Source organism: Necator americanus, chromosome II, assembly GCF_031761385.1.
Source record: "Necator americanus strain Aroian chromosome II, whole genome shotgun sequence".
NCBI lineage: Eukaryota > Metazoa > Nematoda > Chromadorea > Rhabditida > Ancylostomatidae > Necator > Necator americanus.
Window position 1 is genome coordinate 13,061,942 of NC_087372.1, and position 26,781 is coordinate 13,088,722.

The 26,781-nt window shown below is 38.0% G+C and overlaps 1 protein-coding gene across 3 annotated transcripts in view; it reads left to right on the forward strand.

Moving 5' to 3' along the window:
* The window catches only part of RB195_017683 (uncharacterized protein), a gene marked incomplete at both ends in the record, with an annotated part of 127,759 nt that overhangs the window by 82,539 nt on the left and 18,439 nt on the right, over window positions 1–26,781 (forward strand). For 2 of the 3 annotated variants that reach the window (XM_064184781.1, XM_064184780.1), the window contains 19 exons: window positions 8,311–8,385; window positions 8,678–8,734; window positions 9,658–9,817; window positions 10,864–10,961; window positions 11,307–11,413; window positions 13,547–13,645; window positions 13,718–13,946; window positions 17,766–17,949; window positions 18,206–18,423; window positions 18,982–19,113; window positions 19,229–19,307; window positions 19,424–19,578; window positions 20,630–20,746; window positions 20,948–21,415; window positions 22,709–22,783; window positions 23,147–23,255; window positions 23,315–23,502; window positions 23,578–23,694; window positions 25,084–25,140. In XM_064184781.1, the coding sequence (XP_064040661.1) occupies window positions 8,311–8,385; window positions 8,678–8,734; window positions 9,658–9,817; window positions 10,864–10,961; window positions 11,307–11,413; window positions 13,547–13,645; window positions 13,718–13,946; window positions 17,766–17,949; window positions 18,206–18,423; window positions 18,982–19,113; window positions 19,229–19,307; window positions 19,424–19,578; window positions 20,630–20,746; window positions 20,948–21,415; window positions 22,709–22,783; window positions 23,147–23,255; window positions 23,315–23,502; window positions 23,578–23,694; window positions 25,084–25,140 (2,724 nt within the window). The remainder of the gene's footprint in view (window positions 1–8,310; window positions 8,386–8,677; window positions 8,735–9,657; window positions 9,818–10,863; window positions 10,962–11,306; window positions 11,414–13,546; window positions 13,646–13,717; window positions 13,947–17,765; window positions 17,950–18,205; window positions 18,424–18,981; window positions 19,114–19,228; window positions 19,308–19,423; window positions 19,579–20,629; window positions 20,747–20,947; window positions 21,416–22,708; window positions 22,784–23,146; window positions 23,256–23,314; window positions 23,503–23,577; window positions 23,695–25,083; window positions 25,141–26,781) is intronic. The other variant, XM_064184782.1, reaches the window with a different exon arrangement.

Sequence of the window (26,781 nt, forward strand, 5' to 3'; positions counted from 1 at the left end):
TTGAAAAAAAACCCTTATAAAGCAAAATATTTCCTGAAGGGAAATTTCACCATTTTTTTCAAAAATAGGACTAAAAGTATATTTTGATCTGCTTCGAATATTATTGGATTTTCAGTGCGCAATACTATTTTCCTCGTTGGTGCGTGTGTTAATTTTTAATTTTTTGGTGTTTATTTTTCTAGTGGTTTTTGTTATGAGATATAACAGGTACCGCCGTAATCACCGTAATATTTTCTGTTAGATGTTAATTTAAAAAAAAGACAGTCTCCTCAACCTGTGCTCTTTTAAGGTAAATATTTTTCGCTGCTCACGCTACGTTGTTCCGTTTTTCTGTTCACAGTTCCAGAATTTGTAAACTCGACTACTGTGATGTAATCCCACACTAATCCTTCTTCGACCCATTTTTCAGTCCTTATGTGCGCGACCTTCAGAGTAGAATATTTCCAGCACTAGCACGTGGATTTCGGTCCTTTGTGGCTTTTCTCGAATATCCACTTACGGATCTTTTTCCTCTTTGCGCTCAGCGCATAGTTTTTTCGTTTCTAAGAGCCCTTAGACTTCTGCCCACTTTTTTCTATCCTGAGTCCTCTTCGAAATCGAACTCTGCTCAATAATTCATAGTTCTGGATGCGTTCTCTCAGCTTTGCATCTGCTCCTGAAATTTTCGAAATGGAAACCCGTTGAAATGTCGTGGAGTGCGGCTCGAGATCGGTGAAACGTCGAGTGAAGAATGTTCGATATGTCCGCTAATATAATAATCCGAGCGTAGTCACGTCCCAACAAAGTCCGGATGTCTTCTCGCCGACGCCGTCATCTCAATGCCACTTTCTTGTGATGCTTATTTCACGCTGCACATCGATCGCCTTTCAGGCGCTTTTCTCCTTCAGCGCACCTTTAACGTAGCGTTGACTTCTCGTTGGATGACTGGACCTAAGCTGAGACCCATCGTAAATCGCTTCTGCTTCGCTGAGTTCTACAAGTCAAAGCCGTTCGAATTTATTGTTGTGCCTCCGGATTCAATGTATATGCAGTGCTTCTTCTCTTCCAGAATATTGCAGCTCAAGGAAATACACTCAAAAACATCTTTTCCTCGTTGCAATGTAGCAGATAGAAACGGCGCTGATTTCTGGACTTCGTTCTGCCATCATTAACCCCATTGAGCTATAACTCCATCAAATAATTGATATTCATGAATTTAGCTGTATTTCCTAAGGTGACAATACTTTGGAGAGGAAAAGGCTCTGAAGAAAAGTTCTGCTTCTAACTCCCTCTATATTATTACTGGATTATAGAATTTTTCTTATTCATTTTCTCGTTATGATCCTACAGTGGTGCTTTTTTCCGATTTTATTTGTGCAAATTGATGTCAACATCTTGTTTTTATGTAAAGAACGGTACGTCGGTCGTGGAAGAAGGCAAATAATCTGGACAACTGTTGAGGATCACAAATTTATTTGTAGATTTTGGAATGAAAATTAGAGAAATTTAAGATAAAAGACCATATGAATGATTTTATATAAGAAATCAAGGACTGAGGGGAACTGCTGCTGTTTCTCCCAGAACAGTTCTCAATCAGTGGTTTCTTTGACCATTGCTCTGCCTCCATTGATCTCGTTGAGCTCTGGCTCCCACAAAGAATTGATATATTCATGACTTTAGCTGTTTTCCCTCAGCCAGCAATACTCTGGAGAGAAGGTACTGTAGGAAAAAAGGTGGAGTCTGCTCATAGCTTTCCGCTCGTCTGCCCTATTTTTAAATGGATTTCAGGAACTTTCTTCCCCCCCCCTTCCTTGCTCTCGTTAAGAACTTCTACAGTGACTTTTCTCGATTTTATTTGTGCAAATTGACGTAAACATTTGGTTGCTATTATGTAAAGAAAGGGATGTCAATAGCAAACGGCAAGTAACTCGGGCAACCGTTGAGGATTACAAATATACCTGTGACTTTTGGGACGACATTTAAAACCATTTAAATGGCTTTACGTGGGATTTTCTGCCTCGATTACGTTAAAGTTGGTGTTAGCAACTTAATTACTTCTTCTATAATTTATGTTTGTATTTTCTCTCGAAAATTTTTTTGCTTCGTTAATTTTTTATTCAAAACAAGTACATAAATTATTGCTGTAATTACTGTGTACCGACTAATGACAGGTATTGCTCATTCAGGGTTTGAGCTTCTAATTTATAGGACCGGATCTGGGTATACCTTCATTAATTAATTTCATTAATTAATCTTTAATCATTCTAGCAGAACTGCACATTTTTTCCGTGGGCACTTCTATCTTTTCTCTTCTCTTTTCTTCTATCTTATCACATTCAACATAAGTTGTCATTTCTATTTTTTTCTCTTTACTTTCTCTTTCTGCTTCCATTTCTATCGGTTCGAAAGTCGTTCCTCTGGAAAAAAATGCTGGTATGTTAATGCAGTTGCAGTTTTGCAAAGTGGTTCCCTAGCTTGAAAGATACTTAGGTTGGTAGGTAAGGAAAATTCGAAAATTCGATGACTATTCAAAAGTGCCATCTGTCCACAAAATCCTCATTGAATTTTTACAGTGCATAATTTATTGCACAAAGGTCAAAATAAAATTTTCACTCTTTTATTTCTTTACAAAAATAAACGGATCTCTACACCAATCAGATTACCTATGTACGTGTATTTACCTCACTATTCAACTACATGCGTTACTATATACATGCCATTTTTTTGTTTACTTGACCTTATGTTTTTTTTAAAGTAGACTTATGCCTCTCCGAGAAGAAAACAGATAAACTCTACATGTAGTCCCATTATTTCCTTTTTCTCTATTTTTCATATGCTCAACTTCTATTATTCGGTTATCCACATAAGATTCCAAGCTAAAGGAAAAACAAAAACTAGATTTACCAAGGACATAAAAGCCGTGGATTGTGCTCCTGGAAAACTTTGAAAAATCATAATTTTTCTGAGGCACTTCCCTAAATTTCTTTTACAATAGCTGTTTTCTCTAGAGGAAACAAAAACAACAGAAACCAAAACCAATTCAGCCGATTGGATAATTGCTGTGTTGTTTACCAGTATCATATTATCCATGCACATACATGGATTTTCCCGTAATGCTACTGTCTACTTACGTTATTCCTGCTCAATTGAAGTCCTTTTCTTTCGTATTAATTTCCAGCGACGTTTAAAAACTTTCTTTTTTTGTCTCCTCGTGCAACTTTGCAATCACTCCACTCCTCTCCAAGAATAACGTAATTTTAAAGAGCTCGGAAATTTTAAATGTAATTTTAAAGAGCTGAGAAATTTTCAATAGAAAAAGTGTATTAAAGGAGCAAGACATCAAAACCAAGAACAGAAATTCTCGATTTTTTTTCGGAAAAGTGTTATTCGCTTCCATATTATACTTTTGTTTTAACGCGCTCTTCAATGAACTGTAGCCTGCTGCGGTGCTTTTTTTGGAAGGAGAAATAATGAAAGCAAGTGATTAGGGGCAATTTTTGCTGTCCGTAAGCTGAGCTGATTTTGCCTTTTCTCCTCTTGCTTTCTTATTTTCGCCGAAGAATTTGAAATTTTCAAGAAATAGCCACCAACACGTTTTAATTTATTCCCGTTTGCTATGATTTTTTCACCGCGTAAGTTTAGGCGAATAAGAAATATGTACGTGAATACGCGCGTAACCTTATTCATGTAGTATTATATGAAAAAAAATTGCGAAAAACTACCAAAACAAGAAATGCAGATGTAACGTCAACGGGGAGGGACGATACTATCTTCTCACGAGTAGTATTATTCGAGGAAAAAAAAACAACACTCTGGCCCCATATCTCAAAAAAATTAAAAAGCGTCTGGTCATCTATGTGTTAACAGTTATCGTTATATATATATCGTTATAGTTATCGGAATAAAATGTGCTGTGAACTAATTTATTCATTCTCATTTCCATGTTTTCTTTTTTTTGCTTCTCCATTTCTCAGTGATTATACAACGTTTGCTGTTCTCGATACATGATTTTGGTTCCGCGGTTCTCGCGACTTTAATTTTGTCACTGTTTAGTCTCGTGTAAGAAATAAATAAGTAAATAAATAAAGATTCATCAATCACAACAAAACCATAACAGAGAAGCTGGCGTTAATGACGCAGGTGTTGAGTGAATGCATGGAAAAGAATGTCTCGATTCGTTTCATGCATACTTTCAGGAATGAATTAGTCACATGAAGGAATTCCTAATAATTTTCCTCTTTGCACGCAAGCGCGCCCGCACTTTTAGGCAAATAGGCCCATAATCAATTTCATCTTTTATTTTGTCCGTGTATGAGGTCTTGCAAAAAGCCTCCGCAATTCCTCAAACGAGGACAGTGATTAGCTGTTCTCTTCGGCGCGGATTTATGGCGTCGTCGTAGAGCCGAACGAAAAGCGCTGGATTTTCCATTACTGCATCGATGTGTCGAGATTTGGCTGTCATTTGAAAACTAATTTCGTATTCAATCGAATTTCCATCCCAAAAACACTTTTTTTCCGAAAAGATCAAATATAGTTGGATGAATTCGAACTGGAATCATTTTTAGGCATGTTAAGTCTTAAAAATTTTCCAAGCTTTACTAAAGTCTAAAAAATAGCCTAAGAGTAATCCTAACAGTCGTAGGTAAATGTGTAATTCTCGTTCAAAATCATCTTTTTGGTTCACTTAATGCTAACAAATTCCTCTCAAATGTCAAATTCCCAATTAGAATTGCATGATATCTTTCCCGTAAGATTTTATAACCTCAATATATCTTCACTGCTTCGTTCTCGTAGCAACTGAATCGTATTTCTATAGCTTAATCACCCGTAACAGCTCTACAGGATTCGTTCCTTGATCCCTTCTTTCCTTCACCAGTGAATCACAGGGTTTCCATATCCGCAACCGCTGCCTAAATTCACGTTTTTAATGTTCTTTTTTCGAGAAAAAGGAAAAAAAGGAAAGAAGGAAAAGGAAGTTTTTTTTCTAAACCATGGAGCCAGTAGCTTTGTACGTTTATTTTTTTTCTCCTACTACCTACCCTATTTAGTTTTCCAACAAATTTTCGATCCTTCTGAATAATCTTCTAAATTTCACTCCTCTCGCTCGCACCACGTCTTAGAATTGTCATGTTGAGTTCCAAAATCGAGATTTTTTTCATATTGAAGAGCTGTGTTTCTTTTTCTAAATTTTTTGCACTTAGCCTTTCCTTTCTAGGAAAATTTTTGATTTTCTCCTTTTTGTCTATATTTATTGGATCATCCCAAGCCATTGTAGCATCCTAATCCTCACCAGTTCCTGGGGATTTTTCTCATAAGCTTAGAAATTTCTTTCCTTCTCCGTACATTTAGGATTCTTTGCCGGAGTCAAGAAAATTCTAATGTCTGTTTTTGGATGAAATGGGTTATAGCATCTGCTACTGGTTCTAGTATCTCTTTTTATTTCTGTTGGGCTCATCTTCACAACGAGCACATTTAAAGCCGGATTCCTTCCTGGATAAGACCGCACAGCGGTTATAGGCCAGATATTGCCGCTGTAACGTCGCACGCGTAATGATTCTGTTATGGAGGTCTCTTTTGGGGGTCTCCTCCTTCTATCCTTTGGAATTTTGCAAGTATCGTTTCCAGAATCTGTAAAGTTGCAGCGTTTTTGCTCAAAGTAGTCTTATTAGCTTTTGCTATAATACGGATAATACAGAAATTCTTCTCTAATCGGAACACTACCGTACTCTTTCTGGAAGAAAGCGTGAAAACTTCTCATTTCTCATAATATTTCAGTCCATGACTATTTACCTTTAAAACATGGGTACAATTTTTTCACCAAGGAGATATAGGGGATCTTTTTGAACAGAATATAAGGATATCGAAAAGTCACCTGTTCCCTCACATTTATTATTCAATTCCATTAGGGACTTCGTAAATAACGAATTTTTTGCACTTTTTTTTACAAGCAAGAAGTTATCAGGAACATGGATTACTGTAATAGAGGTGATTTTCTTTGACAACCGACAGCGGTGCAGTCGTACGGTCACTTCAAAAGAACTAATGATATTGTAATGAGTCGCCCATACTTTGGCTGAAGACGTTAGTCAGCTCACGTCACCTACTGATGTGACTGATAATTAGTGGTGGCTATTTCGGTTTTTTCGATTTTCTAGAAGTTTTTTCTTTGTTCAAAATTTTTCTCTTTGTTTTTTTCCACGATTCTGTGCCACTCAAACATGAATAATACTGATTATTGGCTATTCGCCTGATCGCTATTGGTTGGCTCATCCCACCAATCAGCGGTACACCACTGACACAGCAACTCATGCCACCTCCTGTTTGGAATTACTGTAACCGTAAAAACGCTATAAATTAATACGCTACATCATGCAATATGAAATAATATTGAAGCAAATTCTACACGACATTGACGTCGATTCGTAGCATTCACGATGGGCGGAGTTTAGCGAAAAAAAGTGCGCTCGACATCACACCACAACATCTGCTCTGAATGATTTCTAACAGAAACTGCTCGATTACGCTTTGCCGCTTAGGTCATTTTATGGAGACGCAAACCTTGGATCTTTTTTCGGATTAATTTACTCTAACGAAAGGTTAAGGTAAATTTCTTGATGATATGAGAAAATTCCGTTTTCTCATAGAATCATCCTTTATTCCGAGCGATTATCGTTCGTTTGACTTGTTCTGCGATTGCAACATTTCGAAAAATATGTAACCTCATTTGACTTGCCTATTTATTATGCAACTAAATTTGAATTTTACTGAGATTTTATTGTTTTACTGAAGCCTTCTTTTTCCCGATTTGATTTTCTTTTACATTTCAAAGTTGAGGATTATATTTTGAAATTGGAGATTATTTGACATTGGTCTCACAAAAAAAACCCAAAGATTTGCCCATTTTTCCTGAATGTTTGCCGCAATTTGACTTTTATGCATTCCTAAAAGAGGCGGCTTTGAATGACGCGCTACAATATTTGCTTGGAAAACGTTTTTTTTTCTGCCCCGCTGAGGTCTTTATCTAAAGAAAATGTCATGGAAATGACGAAAGTCGTAGGACATTTCTGTCATGCACACACACGGACGTAACACACAATTTCTGTAAAATCGTTACGAACGCCACGAGAGCCGGTGTAAAATCTTCTTGAAATTTGTAGTATTCATTTTTATCGAGTGAAGGAACTTTTACCTCTGTAATTTATTTCTCTTTGCCTATGTTTTTACCTGCTTCTTCTGGTCGTCTTCTAAGATTTTTTAATTTTCCGATTTTCTGATGAGAGTAACTCGTAAGTAGAAAGTTGTGATAAAAAATAAATAATAATAATAGTAATAAATAATAAAAGAGTTATTTTGAGATGTTTTTTTTTCTGTTCGCTCGTTAGCTAATCCACTCAATTCAATAGATCTTCCATACTTCATCCCGAAAAAAAGTTTATAAGAAAATTGAAAGATGAAAACTTTTCTATTATTCCCATCTCAGTATTATTTAAACTTAATGCAACTAATGCATTTTTAAGCAAATTAATGCTAAGGAAACACGTTCCAGCTAGAAAATCTGAGTTTTTTTTTAACGTAAATATCCGAATAAAGATAGTCAAAGGATAAGGATAAGGATAGTATGGCTAAGGAAAGAAGGAATTTTTCGGATGGAATTTATACGTTTTTCACAAAAAAATGAGAGTGGGTTTTCTATTTGAAGGACTGGTGGCGATGTAAGAAAAGCTTGTTGATCGTTTCGTTCCTTTTATAAATTATGATGTCGAGATGAAAAATTTTGTGTTTTTTTTTGTCTTTTTGTCTACTCTGTCGACCCAAAATCATTCCTAAAATGAGGTGATTTACATGGAATTTCTGCTGTTGTTTTCTCAAAACAGCATTTTAATCAAGCTTATTTGCATCTGCTCGATTCTTTTACCAGCCATCAACTCTGTAGCTATGGATTATTCTTCGAATTTTTTTTTATGGATTCAAGTCGAATTTTCAATTTCCGTTGTAGCAACATGCTTTCTTCACTAATGTGCTTGTTTGATACATACATATTTCAAAGAAAAAAAAAGTACAATTTTCTATGTAAACCACCTCAACGTAAATGGTTTTTCTCTTTTCTTATACACTTCTTCCTTTTTTCAATAATCAGTTAGCTGTCAATTTTTTTTCTGAGTTAAATAATCATAATAATGCTTTTTTACCTATTAGAGAAACCTAGTATTTGAAAGTTTACAGGAAACTTCTCTACATTATAATCTTCTTATCTCTCTTCTCTCGCTATATCATTCCGAAATTTCGAATTTCTAATAAGACTGGTACGAACCGATCCACGGCCTTCTTCAGACTCCATCGGTGACTACTTCAAGCCAGGAAACCGTTTGGATTGGCGCTGACCAGTATCGCCGGCTGCATCCGCAGGTAAGCGCATGACATCTGTCAGGTTTCACCTCGGGACCCCAACCTCTGCCTGGACCGTGTCAACACATTGTCGAACATGCCAACCATGAATCGCTCCGAATTTCTGGCAACATTGTGATCGTTCCTTGTCACCGGTTCCGCATGGTTTCCATGAATCTCCGGGGGTAGCGGAACGCTTGATGTTTCACTTCTACTTCGAGAAGAAATTGTGTTGAATGAATATGATGTGGCACGGCTCTTTTCTTCTGCACTTCTGTACATTTTTCCGGAACGGTCCCTCTTTTAATTTCAGAGCTACTATCCATCCAGAAGTCCGTCGTATACTAGAAGTGAACAGAGTCTCGACGGTGTACGTATCCTTTTTCTACTTCCTTTCTTTCTTCTTCGCTTGACTTTTTCTTCTGTTTTGCTTCCTGGGAAGTGATACCGCGAGAAATTCCAGATTGTCCATTGAGGTGAATTGTTGAATAATGGGCATATATGAATAAGGTGTAATTGTGGGGTTATCCTTAGTTGTCTGGAGAAGATCCAGAACATGTTGTGCTTTGATCTTCATTCGATTAAATTAGCGGTGAAATCTCTGACGAAACTATTCCTTGTCTGTCAACAAATTATCGATTTTTTGTAGACACTTTTAGTTTTTTTTCTAGACATTGCTGAGTTCCAAGTTTTGAAACTATGGAATAATAGTGCAAATTTTCCGATTTCTACATGGTACATACTATATTGCTTTAAAATTCAAAAGGTTCTTTTGCCAATCTGCTTTTTAGTTCAGAAAGTTAAACATTTAGATCTGTCACACTTTTTCTATGTTTTTTTTTGTTTTTAAGACATCTCAAATCCCCCATTCGGAGATCTGATTTCTCCAGAAGAAGCATGGGAATAACATTGGAAATGATTTGAAGTTTTTCTGCCGCATACTGAACAGTTTATCGAAAAATATAGAAAGTGAAGCCTAATTACACTTTCCTTTCTCTGCATGCACCCAGTGAAGCTATATTATTCTTCTAGTCCGTAGACTTTTTTCGAGCCCACCTCCTTCACCAAGGAATCTCTGGAATTTCTCGCTAGTTCATCGCTTTCCAGGAATAAATTGCTTTCCCTTCTTTTCTTTTCAAATCGTCACTTTTCATTATGACCTGCACTATTCAAATGTTTTCTTTCAAAAACTGTTTCAGTGGGAAAAAAACGTTCGTTTTCGTGCTCTCCTCTGGAAGAACTCCATTTCAATTATAGTAATGAGGTTGTTGACATTTGTAGCTGCTATTTTAGTCAGACGCTTCGATGGCTTCGTGGTCTCCGTGCTCAACTCGTTCCATTTCACCGGCCGGCTCCCCATTGTCTTTACGGGGATCCTGGGCATACGATGTTGTCTATCTTCCCACACATTTGGAAAGGAACGTAAAAATCACCAAGGGACCATTGCCATTAGGTTCGTCATCGTTATTGCTCTTCTTTTGAATGTTTCAATTACTTTTTATCGCTTTTCTGTGTGCTTCTAAATGATAAATGCAGACTCGTTTGGTTTTCTGATTTTTTTTGCCTGCCTGAAATTGACTAGAATGTTTCCAAATTCATGTAATCTTCGGATGAAAATACACGTGGAGCAGCTAAATCTGACGTTAAAACATCAGTTTGAGCTGAATATTGAAGTCATGGATGTTCAGAACCACAACTTTCTTTTTCAGACGAAATTCAAAAATTGATAATTTTTTCGTATATCCATCAAATTTTTCTAATGCTGCTACACCAGTCACATCAATGTTTTATGGAGAGATCAATCCGTAAAGGGGGAATTAGCTGAATCGCTGGAAATTTCCCAAAAATTATTGTTCTAAAAGGGAATTTGCGGATGGAGAATGCTAAAAATTTGGATTTATTTTTTTTGTAATTTATTTTTTTTTATAATTTATTCAACGGAAGTTTTGTGTCTCTTACCATGATTATTCTGAAAGATTACCGCATCAATTTTAGGGGAGTCTGCCAATGTCTGAATTTTTGTCGAGGTTTTTCTGAGGTGATGGCTTTCAAAATGCAATTATGCACGCTCTTTTCTTTAGATCTTCGCAGCTCTACGGAGTGTTGGAGATTTTTAGAAAAAAGTAGGATTTCTCTAGTTAGACGGCTTCTTCCACATTTCTCTAGAATTTTAATGCAGAAGTTACGGTAGAAAGTAGACTTTATTCACATTTTCATTTCATTTCATTAGGAGTATGGCTCGTAACGTCACTTTAATGAATTGATCACTTGATCCTAAGTTCTGAACATAGATTTTAAATGAGAGTGGTAAATCATTTTACGTTACGTGCCCCATTTGGGACAAACACAATATAAATATGGGAGCGACTTTGAATGACGTATTCTTTATTTAAAAAAAAGCTATCCTTAGAACGTAAATGTTACACATAAAGGAAGCTGAGTGCTTTTTGTCTAAGACGAGTTTTTTAATTTCGATTCTTGACCATGCCCACTTTTCAGGAATTGTTTTGGACGCCGAGAAAGACAAAGGTGTTAATGGAGCTACGGTGAAGAGTATCTGCAGCAAAAAAGCCGTAGCTTTAGATGGGCGCATACAGGTGAGGCCTCGAAAACTGCGCTGGATTACAAATAGCGGTTTTATCCAGTAGTGGGTAGAGATTACCACGTAATTACGAAGAGAGCAATGTAAAAGAAGAAACATAACATAAACACATAGTAAGTGAAGAATCAGAAGGAAAAACGACACAGAAGCATCAGTCCACCGTACGACGCAATTTTTTACGCCAATGAGGTGATAATGACATCACGGCGATCCTAAATATGGCAAAACCTGCAATTTTTATGTTACACCATTTGTTTCGGATATAATCACTATGGATGCTATTCTGAAATGTAGAACACTTATGAGAAAAAAAAAAACTCGATCCGATGGTTCTGTTCAGGTTGGCGACTACATCATTCGAATAAATCAAGAAAGTTTACGGAATGTCACCTCATCACAAGCTCGTGCAATTCTTCGCCGGACCAATTTGATTGGCACCCAGTGCAAGTTCGTTTGTCGTTTTACGTTCTTATCGTAATTGAATCTTCATCAACTTGTGTTCCATCGGTTGCTGAAACCGAAGCGGCCCTTAATTTTTGGGTTTGGTTGGCCTTTTGGGGGTAGAAGTTCTCTGATCCCTTAAGACTTTTTGTGCATTTCCTCGTTTTAGTAGAAATTCACTTCTCGAGAATTAGAATGCCAATATCTGGATATTGGAAAAATTCCTCTCTGTGGGCGAAGAATTCTGTGAATGATTTAGGTTTTTCTTCTATTTCTCTGGGTGAAGAAATTTCATATTTCCAAACAACATGTTGAAATCCGCTTAGAAGGAATTAGAGACTTGACTGAGTGGATTACCCTGATTGTATCTTCTTGTTGACAATTTTCACACTTCAGCGCCGAAGTGGATTTATCCAGCATAGCTGATTTTTCGCATTCCCAACCAACCATCGGCTTGCCTTTCTTCCATTCATCTTCCTAAATCAACTAAGTTTCTGTGATTTTTGTTAGGTGGCATTCATTTCAAATAAATTGTAATGAAAAATCCAAGGGTGAAGACAAAGCATCCTTACTAACAATAGTAATTTTCGCTAGCGTATATTTTTTTGAAGTTGCAAAATCGCAATGTCGGCGAATGCGTGCATGAATCCAATTCAATTGGGGTTTGGAGTACCCGCCCGATGGGAAATTTTGGATTTGAGAAGAATCAGTTCATCTAGAGGTTGAACGTCAGAAATTCGGCAATCCTTTTCTGGAGCTTTTAGTATAACTTCGATCTCCTAACATTTCATTCCACGCAGCATTTCAGTTTTTTTCTTGTTTTTTTTTCATCATATTTAACATCATCTGATCATTCTCTTCATTTTACTGAGGGGAAACCATCATAGGTGGTTCAGCTTGGTTAAGGTGAAACGAATTCTTCTTCTAATTACTCATATTTTCTTTTTGAATTCCTTTTTTTTTCTTAATCTGCAAGCTTTTCAGAGTGCTGCAGCTTGTCTTTCTGATACTCTAGAACTTATGAATTCAAAATTTTTCCATTGTTCTTTAATTGACTTAAACCTAAGCAAACTTGTACATCTAGCGATACCAACGTATTTAAAGATCGAATTTTCAACACTTATCCCCACTGTCTCTATTGTGTTGTATGAACGAGCAGCACATAATGTTAAGGCGCTCCGATTCGGCTGAAAAATGGCGGAATCCCGAAAAATTCCATGCTATAAGCGGATGCCCTCATTTCCAGTGAATGTTTCGTGACAAATGTTTCGTGAAGGGCACTTTTGGGAATAATGACAGCAGCTGTGAAATAACAGAAATATGTTTACGTCATTTCGTAGAGGATTATGCAATAGGTGCTCCCTGCTGGATGATATATGTAATTATGGAAGCATTAAGAATGTCATACCCTCGTGCAGATTAATTGCATAGGCAATGAATACATACATACACCTCCTAGTCTAGTACTTTCACAGGGATTCGGCAGAGAAATGAGAAATAAATTCGTTCACTCATTCGTTCATTCATTCGATGCGAGAAAAAAAAACACTCATAATTAGACCTAACAAAACAAAGATTAAATAAACGAAACATACCCGAACTGTCGTTTCAAGTAATCCACAAGGATTTTCCGATGGTTAATAAAGCTTATTTTTGGATTTTTAGAAAGGGGATATAAGGTGCTCGAGGGTCAGTGAGATATTCGTTTTTGAGGAATGTTGGGATTTCCACCTGTGACAGGATGAGCGCTTTATCAACTGATGAGGTGTTGGGATTAGGGTGTTGCGAGAACCGGAGATTGAAGACCTGAAAATTGTTTCTCCGCATAGCAGGATTCCATACAATTACACAAGTACACGTATGAATGAATGAATGAATGAATGAACGAATGAATGACAAACGAATTTCACTCTATGCGTTCTTACTCCTATTAAAGCGGCTTAATGAGAAATTTTAATAGGTCCAGAAAGTCCTGTAAGATCTTCTCCTACTTTTAAGAGCTGTTTCTAATCTACTCAACTTCGCTTATTTTTCTTTTTGACAAATTCTTCGAGTAGTTTCTTTCTACTCTCTTGTTATCCTCTCACCTTTTCTCTCTACGCTACAAATTCGGTTAGCATGTTTTTTTCGTTTTTCCAGCGTCACCTACATCACAGCCGCTGACGCTCGGATGTGGAAAGAACGATTTCATCGTGAAAGCGAAGTCACGTCACCAGTGATAAATAGATTGTCGCCAAAGTCAGTATGCAGGTTTCCTACACCGTTTGTTGCGTCGATGTTTTTCTCTGTCAACATTTTTCCCTTTTCCAGAGTGTTTCCAAAATTCTACCGTAGTCCTTATTTGTCACGTAAGGAGTCGCTGAAAGACGCGGATGATACGGAACCACCATCGGAGCTGTCCGAAATCGCTATGGTTCAATCACCTTCGCAAGTGTCAGAAGCACCTGTAAAAGAAGAGATTAAAGTTGAGGAGAAAACGACGGCAGAAACTTCGCTGGATCCGAGTGTCATCGATAGTTTTGTGCTACAAATTATTCAGGCGAGTTTCTGACAACTGCAGTAAGCCAGTGTTGTTCTGAGATTGAAACTAGACTCGTCGAAATTTTACCTCTTGATTTGAAACGCTTAACAGTAAACCCTTACGTCCACTGTTCCATGGGACTTTTTGGAGGTCAGATAAATTATCTTAAACGGTTTCGCCTGTGGTGCTCCCCTTCACTTCCCTTTCCTTTACCTTGTAACTAATTTTGTTTTACTTTTGAAAATCCAGTTCCTTCCTAGAAAGAAGATGAGTGGGGAAGTTTGGTGGAGCAGTTAGATCATCTCTGTTAAATGTCTAAATCTGTTTTTGTGGTCCTTTACCTAAATTTAAATGAGTTAGCTTATGGGTTTTAGGAAACGTTTTTAATTTTTCTTACAGTGTATTCTCTTTTGAAAATATTATAACTCACGTTGCAGTAAATACAGGGAACTTATCTTGGTAACCTGTGGGATTTCTAAACCGTAACATTAATCTTGCAGGAGAAAGTGAAGGAAAAAGAAAAAAAGACAAAAAAAATTGGATTAAATTGAATAAACGGGTTGAGTACTGATGCTACTGACCCTCTTCTTTCCGAATACTAAAATTATCTACGTGTTTGTCTTTTCACTTATGTTTGTTAAATGCTCCAAGGATCTTCGTCATTTCTCGGCAGTGGCGTTATGTAGCGGCTTCGCTCATAAACGGACTGCATCGACTGCACATATGTTTTCACTTTTGAGAAGATTTTTCGAGGAATCCGAAGCTAATCGTGGATTGACGGGGGAAGAGGATTCTGCGAAGAGTCCTATTTAATTAGTTTTTTTTTTTATTCTTCTAGGATTTTTTTCTTGAGGAAAAAGAGTAAAAAGAGTGTCAAGCTAATTTTTGGTTTGATTCTTTTCAAGAAACAAGTTTCAATGTTTTCTGTTTGAAATTCATAAGATCGTTAGCGTTATAAAATGTTCGATTATCTAATGCGGGTAGCGATTTTCACGTGAGGCATCACTGTAATTTTAATTTAAACTCTTTCTCCCTCTTAAATTCTGAAAAATATGTAATATGTTGTCGGCCTGTCAAGCGCACGTTTCGGTTTGTGGTGTCTTGTCAAATTCGCATTTGCAGACTTGAGGCGAGATATTTTGGGTCACCTTATGAATTATTCTGTCTTTGCAAAGGCACTGAAGAAGGATTTTTTGTCGCGAACAGACGAATTTTAGAAGAGAAGTATTGAATGTATAAGAGAAAATGGAAGAAGACTCTATAACATGAAGGAATAAAGGTGAAGGAGAGCGGGAATGGAGGAAAGCCAGCAAAAACTGAACCTTGGATTTGAAAATTTTTGTCTGTCCTAGTCTTGAGAAGTAAGGGAAGCAAGGATTACGGCATTATTCATAGGATCACCGAGTCTTAAACCAGGTCTTCCGCTGGATATCGGATATTTCTAACTTTTTATGAGCCGTACCTGCGTGCGTTGTCGTCCACGCGATGATATCGGTACATCGCTGTGGATTTAGTAGTTGTATGCACACGGGCAGCTTTGTGATAAACCAGGTAGATGCGCGAATCTCTTCGCCGACTCTCGATCGATCTCCGCTCCACATTCACATTCACTGCCGACTCGCCACCGGCTTCATCTTCACGACCGCCTCTAGTAATTTTTTGCAAGTTCGAAGTGGTGCTCAACCAGCATGCGATTCTTTCGAATATGAGATTTTTTAAAGCGTTTAGAATCGCAAGCCCCAGCATTCCGATGCGTTCGCGCGCATTCTCCACATTACTTTTCTCTTCACGAACACATCTCTCCTTCCAATGTCTTTACGGCAACGTTTAAAGAGAAAATCCTTTTTTCAGGATAAACAATAAAGAACCGCTCAATTCCCACAATCACTCTAGTGTCAAAAAAACTTTGTGCCAACTTCTCTTTGAAGCTCATTACTGCATAAGATTCCATTTTTGACGACTTCTTCTTACCTTCCCATTACATAAGCAATCTTTTTTTTTCTAACATTTCTCAATTCATAGGGTCAGCGTTAGGATCATCCAAATGGAAAACTAATGGTTCTATTATTAAATCCTTGGGATCATCAATCTGCGGATATTTAGAGTAACCACTTTTAGGAAGGGAATTGTGAGAATTCATAGTTTTAGATCACCGTGTTGTAAAAAAAACGTTAAAGAAACCTGGTTGATCTTGGATCAATGGGTCAACCACTGGCTTGCAAAATATTACAGGAAAAATGATCAAGCACACATTTTACTATGGTCTTAGTTAATGATGTTTCCTGCTTGCTACTCATCTTGTTTGATTATATTATTTTCAGTGTTTTTGATATTTTTCCATGTGCTATCGAAATTTTTTGTTATTCAGCAGTGAGCGCTATTCCTTTTATTTCGCTCTTTTGACACACATTTATCATTTTGCTCAAAATTAACCTTCAAGAATGCAAATATAAATCGTAAACTAAAAGGTCCATAGAAACGCCATTGCTTCTGAGGAAAGATTTCTAGTTCATTTATTATTTTTTATTATTTTTCCTAACCCATGGACTCAAAGGATTCATAAAAGCTTACAGAAATAACATTCACTATTTTATCTGTTATTGATTCTTCCTACCGTTGTTGCTGACTCTTCTTGTACCCCTACAAATTTCACTACTAATATTTACTTCATGAATTCGCAAGGTGCTGTCGTTACCTCAATAGCAATAGAAAATATTAAAGGCATCACTCCACGAATCTGAGGTGGTACGGATTTCAGGTGGAGTATTCTTATAAGGAGTAGTAGATTATGGAGAGGAAGGTGATTCCGTCCATTTCTTCCTAATTGCCGTAAAAAACGGTTCGGAAGATACGGCTTCAGGCGTTCTGGCGCATTATTTTCTACAGGGAGTTCAACTGGAGCGCGTAAGCCTTACGTACCACCTCAGATTCGTGGAATGATGCCTTTAATAATGATTTGAACTTCTCATTTCTGCCAATTTGATCCATGAAAACTGTTTGAGGATCCTCATAAAGATGTGTTTTAAAGGCAAATATCTCTCAAGAAAGAAAATTTCTTTCTCTCATTTCTGGAAATGATAAATGAGAAACTCGAGGCGCTTGTTATTACAATTTCTCTCTTCAAATTACTATCAAGATAAGATAGATATGGTTGATCACGGCTCATACGGCCATTTTTACTATCTCTCGTGAAAGTTCCGGATGAAAATGCAACCATTCACCTAATACGTTCTGCACATCATCGAAGTTTTGCTCTCTTACTCTCTCCATCTCTTCTTACAACACTATTTTACCACCGCAATTTCGTGTGGTATTATATCTAAATTGCTAAGATTACGTTTGAAACTTCATCATAATTACTTCTGTGTCAAAAACGAAGAAGTATTTGTTCCCTATATTTTCCTCGATTACTCTTATATGAATTTTTTGAAATTAAATCTCCTATCATCTTTTCTCAACATCCCACAATCACATATATGAGTTCTTTTTTCTTTTCTCCTTTTTTTCCTTGTTTCTTTTTTCGCCGCACCTCCCTTTTTATTGCAGTCTTTGGCAGAGCATGAATGCAGTGACTGATGCTTCAGCGCTGGCAAATGCAAAAAAAAAACAAAGAAAAAAAAACATTGTATAAAAAATTCCATAGTAAGCCTTTTTCTGACAGAAAAAAACTGTCAAAGAAAAAAAGAAGGCTGACGTAAGAAATCTGACGCTGTAAAAAGACAGTTTTTTTTCTCAATAAGTCTCGCCCAAGTTTGCAAGTATTTGAAAAATTGTGCCTTTTGAGCTGCGAAATAATGAAAAAAGTGTTGCGCTTGACTGACTTTTCCCTTTTTCTAGGAGGCTTTCCACGATGCTGTCCTCGAATTTGTGGTGAGCAACGCGATTCCCGATTGGAAAGTAGGAGCGACGGAAAGTGTTGGTGACGAACATTTCGTAGCGTCCACATCACACAGCAATCCACCTCATACTCCACAGCATTCCCCAGTGGAAACCCCTCACTCGGTTGAACCGTCAACGTCAGGTAAATATCTCGTCCCAGAACTTTTTTTCCAGACTGTGAGAAGTTTCTCTCAGTTTTTCAACGTTTTTCTCATGGTAATATTATACCATTGGTTTTGTATATTTATTTTCTGAGGAAAAAGAAACTACCTGTTTTTCGTGGGATTTTCGCAAACTTCTCTATTCACGTTTTGCTTAGAAAGTTTTTCGACTTCAATCAATATACGTTTCTTTGAGCGTGTACTCACCTTCTATCCAGAAATCGAATTTCTCTTCAGGATCACAACTCGGTAGCCCTGACCGACAAGGTAGTCCACCGTACACTGTTCTACGAAAGAGCAGCCTATCGTCTCGGTCCTCAAAAGCGAGTCGAAAAGAAGAACTCACTCCGTCTTCTAGTAGACCACAGTCGGAAATAAGTAATAAGCCGAATAGTATATGTGCTGAGGAACCGCCGTCTGCATCGAAAGATCCTGAAGAAGTTCAAACACCAGAGGTAAAGGCTACAGTTACCTTAATCTGCAATAAAGACTGGAACAATTAAATAATTTTATAAATTATCTTAAATTAATAACGAAATTAAGAAGAGGAAATAATTTCAAGAAAATTATTCACAACTTTTAAATGGTTCAACGAACACGAAAAAGTAGTTTTTCCAATATTAGCGATTATATGTTCCCCTAAATGTTAATGGGACTATGACCGTTCCTAGTTTTTTTTTCTGCGAATAAAGCCTACCGGATCCCGATTTTTGAAAATCTTTCTGGACCGATAATTTCTTCACATAAAAATGAGAGAAAACAGAAGAAGAATAAAATGAAAACGGGAATCAGTCTTGATGCTCCACGTTATCATCTAGTTCAGATCTGTAAACCGAACAGTTCTATTCGCAACGGAAATATCTAGAGAACAGAAAACATTAGAAATCATGAGACACACGTTCCTCACCCAGATAGGCCTACATATGTCAAGAATTGTCACATTTTTCTAAGAATTTCTGCAAATCTACACATTACATTCTCCGATCGAAAGGCACCGTATCTCAACTTTGCAGTCTTCAAATTTACCGTCAAGCGCACCGGTGGCCGGTGGAACCGACGGCGACGGAATAACAGGGAAAGCTCTCCGTGAAATTACAATGGCAAGTCGGACGCCCAGTACTGGATCTGAAAATATCAGCCAGCAAGTGTGTTTCTAGAATATTTTCCGTTCTTCTGTTTAGATTTACTGGATCTGGATTATTTGCTATGGAACATTTGACCTTTGGGACAGCGCCTTAAAACAAAGTGTAATAGTTCCAGACTAAGCAAATAGCCCGTTCAAAATTCTGGGGTGAAGCACGAACAGTGGTCCTGCAACGAGAACCGAACAAGTCTTTCGGTAAGTTTTCCAGGAGGTCAAGGATTTCGTAATTTTCTTGTTTCATGGATGAGAACCGTGGTTTGAGTAGTGATGACATGCGTTCGACGTAACTTTCAATGAACCAACATTTTCAGGTATCTCCATAGTAGGCGGTCGCGTCGAAGTCTCACAGAAAGGTGGCCTACCGGGCACGGGTAACACTGTTTCCGGGATTTTCATCAAGAGCGTGCTTCCGAATAGTCCAGCGGGCCGGTCTGGCATGATGAATATGGGAGATCGTGTCATTTCGGTAAGCGAAAATCCAAGTGAATGTCTTTCTTAGATAATATGAGGCTTTAAACTTGTAAGTTCGCCTCTATGACATTCAAAACACCGTATCCTTCCCTTCAATTGCAAATGGGCATCTAATGAACTTATGAGGCAAAAAAGACTAGAAACAGGACTATTTTACTCCTAGCGCTTTTTTATCGATTGGATCATGTGACTAGCTCAAGCTTTAGCTGATTCAAAGAGAATTCTCACGATCTTCGCATGTGACCAGCAGGAAATACTGCAAATATTGGGTCATCCGTTCATATTGGGTCATTTTTCAAAATAAAAATAAACAGAGCATTCCTCTTTAAGATGTACCTTTCCACTTTTTACAACACTTTTCCATCTTCATGATAGACTTTCGATGCCGCTATTCTAAAATTCGTTCGTCCTTGACTATTCTACTATGTAGTTAAGTGGGCGTAGCGCAGTCGATAAGAGGTCTGACTATGACTGCATGATTGATCATTAGTTCGAAACCGTCCTGGTGCCAACCAAGCACCTTTCATACATACCTCCGGTATCGATAAATTGGTAACAGACTTGTCTGAGTGGATACAAAAACCCACTTAACCATTGACTGACCCCAGCGAGTGATTGTACAGGCTAACAACGCGTTCATAAAACCTCAATAACTCCGGAAAGCAGCCAAACCCATTGCATTGGCGTCTTACTGCATCTCAATCTGGTGTTATGCTTCGGGAGACTCAATCTTTTTAGCATAATTAATGGGAGAACCCCATATTTTCAAGGATTGTGGTGGATAAAAGTGTAGTTAGGGACAAAGTTTAATGTGGAAGTCAAATGTTTGAGAGTGGAGGGGAAGAGGACTGAAATTTTTTTAATGTGCTTTAATTGTATGGGATGAAAGCAGTGTATTCTGTAGGATTTAGGAGATAAAGTTCATTTGTTTTTTTTTCGTTTGTTTTCATAGTTTAATTTTTTACTGGAGCGTTATGAGCTTCTTTTTACTCTAATTGACATCGTTAAAATGATTGTCAGTTTGTGGACGTAAATTTGATTCCCAGGTGAACGACATCGATTTGCGAGAAGCAACTCACGAACAAGCAGTTAACGCCATCAAAAATGCTGCAAATCCGGTCCGATTCGTTTTGCAATCCTTGCACAGCTTCACACCTCAGCAGGTACGTTGTACTTGAACTCATATTGAAAAACCACCAAAAAAGTCCCACCGGATATCGATTAATCCTTCACACCCCGGATAAACTTCCGTCTTCCGGAGAGTTGAGCGATTAGCAAAAACTAATCCAGAGCAGCTATTTTCACTGATTCCCATATTCTCTCTTTATATTTGTGTTTCGACAATTTAAAGGTGTCGTGTTTAGCCCATGATGAGCTCCGCCTCCAACTCTACTGTAGGCTCGGCTCGAGCAGATGCACCCAAAACTGTGCAGCCTTCGTCACCGGTGAAACAGGAGTCTCCTGCACCAGTTTCTCAACCAAGTTCACCAGTGAAAGAAGAAGTGATAGCAGAAGTAGTGAAGGAGGAGCCGTTAGAACAATCGAAGGAGAACAGAGAAGTTGAGCATGTTCCTGAGAAGATTATTTCTTCTCGACAAAGCAGCGAAGAACAATCAACCCCAACAAAAAGTCAGAAGAGCGAGGAGAAAGTCGTGGAGAGTCCTAGCAAGAAATCATTGAAGTCGGTAAAGTCGTTGACGAGTGAACAACGACGAGATAGTCCGGAGAAAATGTCGAAGGAAAAGCCAGAAACGAACCAAGGTCCATCGATGACGAAGCAAGCAAGTATGGTCAAGAGGGATTCGCTGAGGAGTGAAGAGTTCAGGAAAGAGGTACGTTAATTCATTTTCTCAGCGGACCAATTAAACATAAAGTACATTTGATGATTAATACATCTTCGTAGGCAGGAGTATGGAAAAGACCACCTTGTTTTAACGATACAGAACACCTAGACAGTCCCCCTTTCCTACAATCGACTCCGAAGTTCTTTGTCCGGAAGCAACAAAACAAACTTGATCGGGGAAAAGTCGAGCTCGTCGAGGCAGATAAAGTCCGTACTTAGAATTTACCATGAGAAAGGATTCTGAGAATGACTATGCGTATAACGATGACGTATAATGTAGTTTTAGGAGCGCTGAATGCCTCATCCAGAACTTTTGCCTCTCCTACCTCAACTCGAACGTCATTCTCTCCTCTGTAATGAGCACAGATCGTTTTTGTTGGCGTGTTCCTAAATAGTCGCGTGCAGTTCTGCAATTTCACAGCGAAACGACTGCAGACAGATTAAGAAAAAAATTCGCTACACTCGCCACCAGTTCATATTCATATTTCATATTCAATTTCGTATGTCACTAAACAAACAATATTCGGATCTATCCGTGAATTCAAGTAATATTGCGCCTTCTTGTATCCCAACGAGAAGCAGTCAAAGCTCAGATTTTATGGGACCCTAAGTTGGGTCACCGTTTAAGAACAACGCTATCACTAACCTAACAATGTTGGGATCTATCCCTGAACTGATTGTGGTATGGGGGGTAGTTCTCAGCATGTGCATGGACATGATCGATTCTCCCCGGTAATCCCGAACAAAAGTCTGTGATATAGCCTTGTCAGATCCCGTACTCCCAAGGATACAACTTGCTACAGGTTACGGTATGGAACGACGGCAACCTCTGCAATGCGTCCGTGATTCTGCTTATTTACTGCGTGATTGAGTTTACTCGGTTGGCGAACGTTGAACGACGGCGGAATCGCCCACGTTCTGTCGCGTAAAAAAGTAGTATCGTATGGAGTTACGAGTGCAACGAAGGCTATTTTCCAGGTCTTTTTTGACTTTTAAAGGGAATTGAGCATTATTATGGTCCTAATAGTGATTTACTTCTTCTCTTATCGTGAAGAGTTCCCAACATTTCGTGGTACGCTAACACGAATACGCTCCCAAAACAAACGTTTCCGCACTCGGTGAGAAAATTAAGTTCAAATGAAAAAATAAAATAGCTCAAAGAGAATTAAACATCCAGCGATCTGAAAATGATCGAGAAATGAAAAAATGATGAAATCCCAATATTCCCGGGCTTAAGGTTTAAAACTAGAAATCATGGATTCACTCAATTATAACATTTTAGTCTGGACCATTGATAGTCTCGGATGTGTCGAGCTCAGAAGCTCATGAGGAGGAACCGAGCACCTCCGCTGCACAGGTCAGCTCTTCTATAAATATTATTGCATTCTTTCTCTTCAAAATTTTCCTTCAGTAAACACTCCCATTTGTAGTGACCTCACTTTTTGTCCACAAAATTTTTTACTGTGTCGATTTAAGCAGTTTTACTTTGCTTGTTACATAAAAAAGATAAGACAGGAAAGATCCATTAAAATTTCTAACAGTTAATTACGGCATAGATGGAATTGAGAAATGATAACTAAAATCTGATCTCTCATAACCTTGTTCCGTTTTCATTTCCTTCGAGGAATTTCCATTCGTTATTAAAAAAGGAGCCATCATTTTTGCGCCCCATGTTCTCGATTTCCAAAAATTTGCTGACATTTATCATTCCCTTTTCAAGTTCGCTCCCTCCACATCATCAGAACCTACGCCTTCGTCATCCAGTGCTGCGGAATTACCGAAAGATGCCGACGATACTGAGCAAGAGACCAAATTTGGCTACACTCAAGGTAACACTTTTAACAGCAAATTTCTCCCGACAATTTTCCTTTAATTTTCAAACATCCAGGAAAAATCCAGCGAAAGTATGGACACCTTTCCGGAAGCGTAATCTTAGTCTGCTGTGAACGGGTGCCTGAGGCAGGCCTAGGCATTTCTTTGGCTGGGAATCGTGATCGTGATAAGAACAGCACGTTCGTGTTGTCCGTTAAAGTGCAATGTCCGCTCACAGTGAGGGCCGGAGACGAACTTCTGGAGGTGGGCGTGGTCTTGTTGAAATTCTGAATAAATTGAATTTACACCGTATTCTTTCAACTCAGCGGATCTTTTCAGGTGAATGGACGAGTTCTCGTCGGGTTTCCGCACATCGTCGCGTCGTCAATTATTCGACAATGTTGTGATAAAGGCGAGGGATTAGAATTTGTGGTGTGTCGACGAGATGGCTCAATGGTAATAATTATTTTTATCTTATTTCATTCTCCAACAGATTATGGCAGAATTTGTTTAAAATATTTAGTAAACGAATGATTGAAGATATACTGGCAGAGATTGGTTTGGCAGTGCCGCCACAAATGAGAACCTCCCGAATTTTTTCACTTGATTCTAAAGATGGAATTAATCGGTTTAGAGGTAGTACACGGAAAACATGAAGTGAATATTTTGACTAAAAATGAGAAAAACTAAAAATAAACCAAAGCGGGAATCGGTGCCGATTTGAAGCCATATGTATAAGCGCAACAAATACACAACACTACCGATACTGAAGGTTCGACAGGAATGATTCAGTACTAAACTGATTATTTAGATCAAATGAATATTATATTATACAATAAAACTATTAAGAAACCAAAGTTCTACTAATTCTTTTGTTTTCTCAGGTGACCACGCATGTTCTGACCTCGAGATTTACATAATTATGCTAAGCGTACAAACAAGTAAATGCAACAGTGTCGTACTTATGCTTTCCGTAAAATTTCCATGTTGCGGCTGGATTTAATGCTCTGATTATTCCATTTCCTGATATTTTTTCAGATATTAGCTCTCCTTTTTTCCCAAAATTTCGGCTTAATTTCGGATTGTAGTTTTAAAATTGGAAAAAAGTTCTTCCTGCTGAGTTTTAATGGTGAAAGAAGTGAATGAAAATTTATTATCCTACTGTAAGAAATTATAACCTGAACGTATATGAGGATACGGTTACATTATGTTTACATACTCTTACATTACTTTCTGACATAATTAATTTTCCCAACCGAAACGAAGAAGAAGCGTGCGGAGACAGTTTTGATATACTTGCGCTCACACGAACACTGAGCGCTTTAAGAGCTGAAAGAGACGAAACCTCCATCGTTTATTTCTTTCCCCTGCTACCTCAGTTAATTTAGATTCATGAAGATATGTCTCTGGATGATAATTCGTCGAGTTGTGCGCTTAATTTTTGTCTTACTGGCTTAAAGGCATCACCCCAGGAATCTGGGGTGGTACGGATTTCCGGTGGAGTATTCGTATCGACCGTAGATTGAGGGAAGGATGATTCCGTTCATTTCTTCCTAATTGCCGTAGAAAACGGCTCGGAAGATACGGCTTCGAGCGTTCCGGCGCACTATTTTTTACGATGAGTTCGATTGGAGCGCGTCAGCCTTGTGCACGAGCCGCACCTTTCGGGCTGTTTTTTACGGCAATTAGGAAGAAATGGACGGAATCACACCCCTCTCCAAAATCTACTATCCCGTATACGAATACTCCACCTGAAATCCGTACCACCTCAGATTCGTGGGGTGATGCCTTTAAGTTATTGGTGGATTCACTTATGCGATGAACAATTAAGGTTTCTGTTTCTAGGACGACGTTGCTGTTCGACCTTGTGACTACTCAGGCGTTGTCGAGGCTGAGCAACAGGTGAGAGGCGGAAATCTTTATGTAGGCACAGGATTTTCAGAGAATACTAGTCACACTGGTGTTAAAAATGACTTCCTTCTCGGTTCCTTTTTCAATAACACGAAGGTGAAATCACGAAGAATTCCTTAAGAAGAATTTTCCCTCGCGCAACTCTGCACTTCCTCAGGAGGTCATTTTTCTGGACAATGCTCTGCCGTTGGCTTTGACATTAACTTGTTAATCGTTTCTACGGAGAATTTTTTTTTGATGTAATGCTGCATTTCCTCGGAAGATTTTTTTCTTCTAGAAAATCTTTGGCAGTTCCTTTTAAAAACTTTGGGAACTGAATGCACTTGCATCAAACACGGACAGAAAGTCATCTTCTTCCATAATTTCACCGCGATAGGCTTGTTTTCAACAACGGCGATATTCTTTTTTCTTGATGCTTCCAAGATTTCCTCGCACTTTCAAGAAATTAAAAGTATGGTAGCTTAGACTTAGATTCACATCAGAACATTCAATCAATATTTTTGCTCCTAAAAACTGCACTGTTTCAGAACACCACTATCTTTTAATTTGTTGTTTTTTTAAATAATTTCAAAATAATTTTCCAGCGCCTGTTGTAGATGCGACTTTGAACATATATACCAATTTCGAGACCTCTACTATAGTTGAAACCTGTCATCGCCGTAAAAGAATGGGTCATATTTCTAACGTTCTTTCTTTCTTTTTCTTCATCTTCACTTCAAGTCATAAGTTTACTTGAAGTGTTTTTCACGAACCCTTTTTTTTTCTTTGAAAATTTCAACGCTCAAAATATTCAATATTCGCGTAAACGTGAAGAGGAAGACGAGAAGCCCCGTGCCTGCAAATAAACTAAGAGTCTCGTCTAAGTTCTGCGCTCATACGCATGTGGAATTCGTGAGTTTTTGGGATTTTTTCGCGGCGCTGAATTCGGGTGGCGACGAATCGTTACCATAAACAGGAAATTTTAGCTGTCACAACAACACTCGCTAAATGGACGCTTAATGAGGTGAAAAACATTGTTCAGCGCAAAGATAAAACTTGACGCAGGGACTTGGTTATTTTTGAGCAACTGGGAAACTTCCTGGGTCCATCTATTCTTGGAAAAATTGCATTAAAATCACCCGATTTTTCTTCGCTAGCCTATTCTTCTTGTTTTCTGCTAGTTAAACAATTTCTTAAAATTTGAAATTTGAAAACGTTGAACCCATCTCTTGCCGTGTTCAGCTTTTTAGCAATTCTTGCAATGATCTTCTTATTATCGCCACACTGGGCTGGTGCCGTTTTTGGTGTACGAAATATATAAATAAATAAGCGTGACGTGTAAGCATGGGGCTATTCACTGGAAGTAATCGATTGACTTGATCCTAAAGAGTACGTTATAAATCTTTTTCCACATTTTTTCACTGCCTCATTTCATTCCTGCTACAATGCTTCGATCGCATTGTATCTTTTTCAACTAGGAGCGGAAGAAATGTATAACACAGAATTTTTCGAAACATTCAGAACAACAAACTCTCAAATTTTAAGATATATGTAAACATAAACTTTCATCCGACAATAAATTACAGCTCACATGGCTATGAATCCATAGAAACATTTAGAAGCAGAATTAGAGAGAAGAAAGAGCTATCAGAA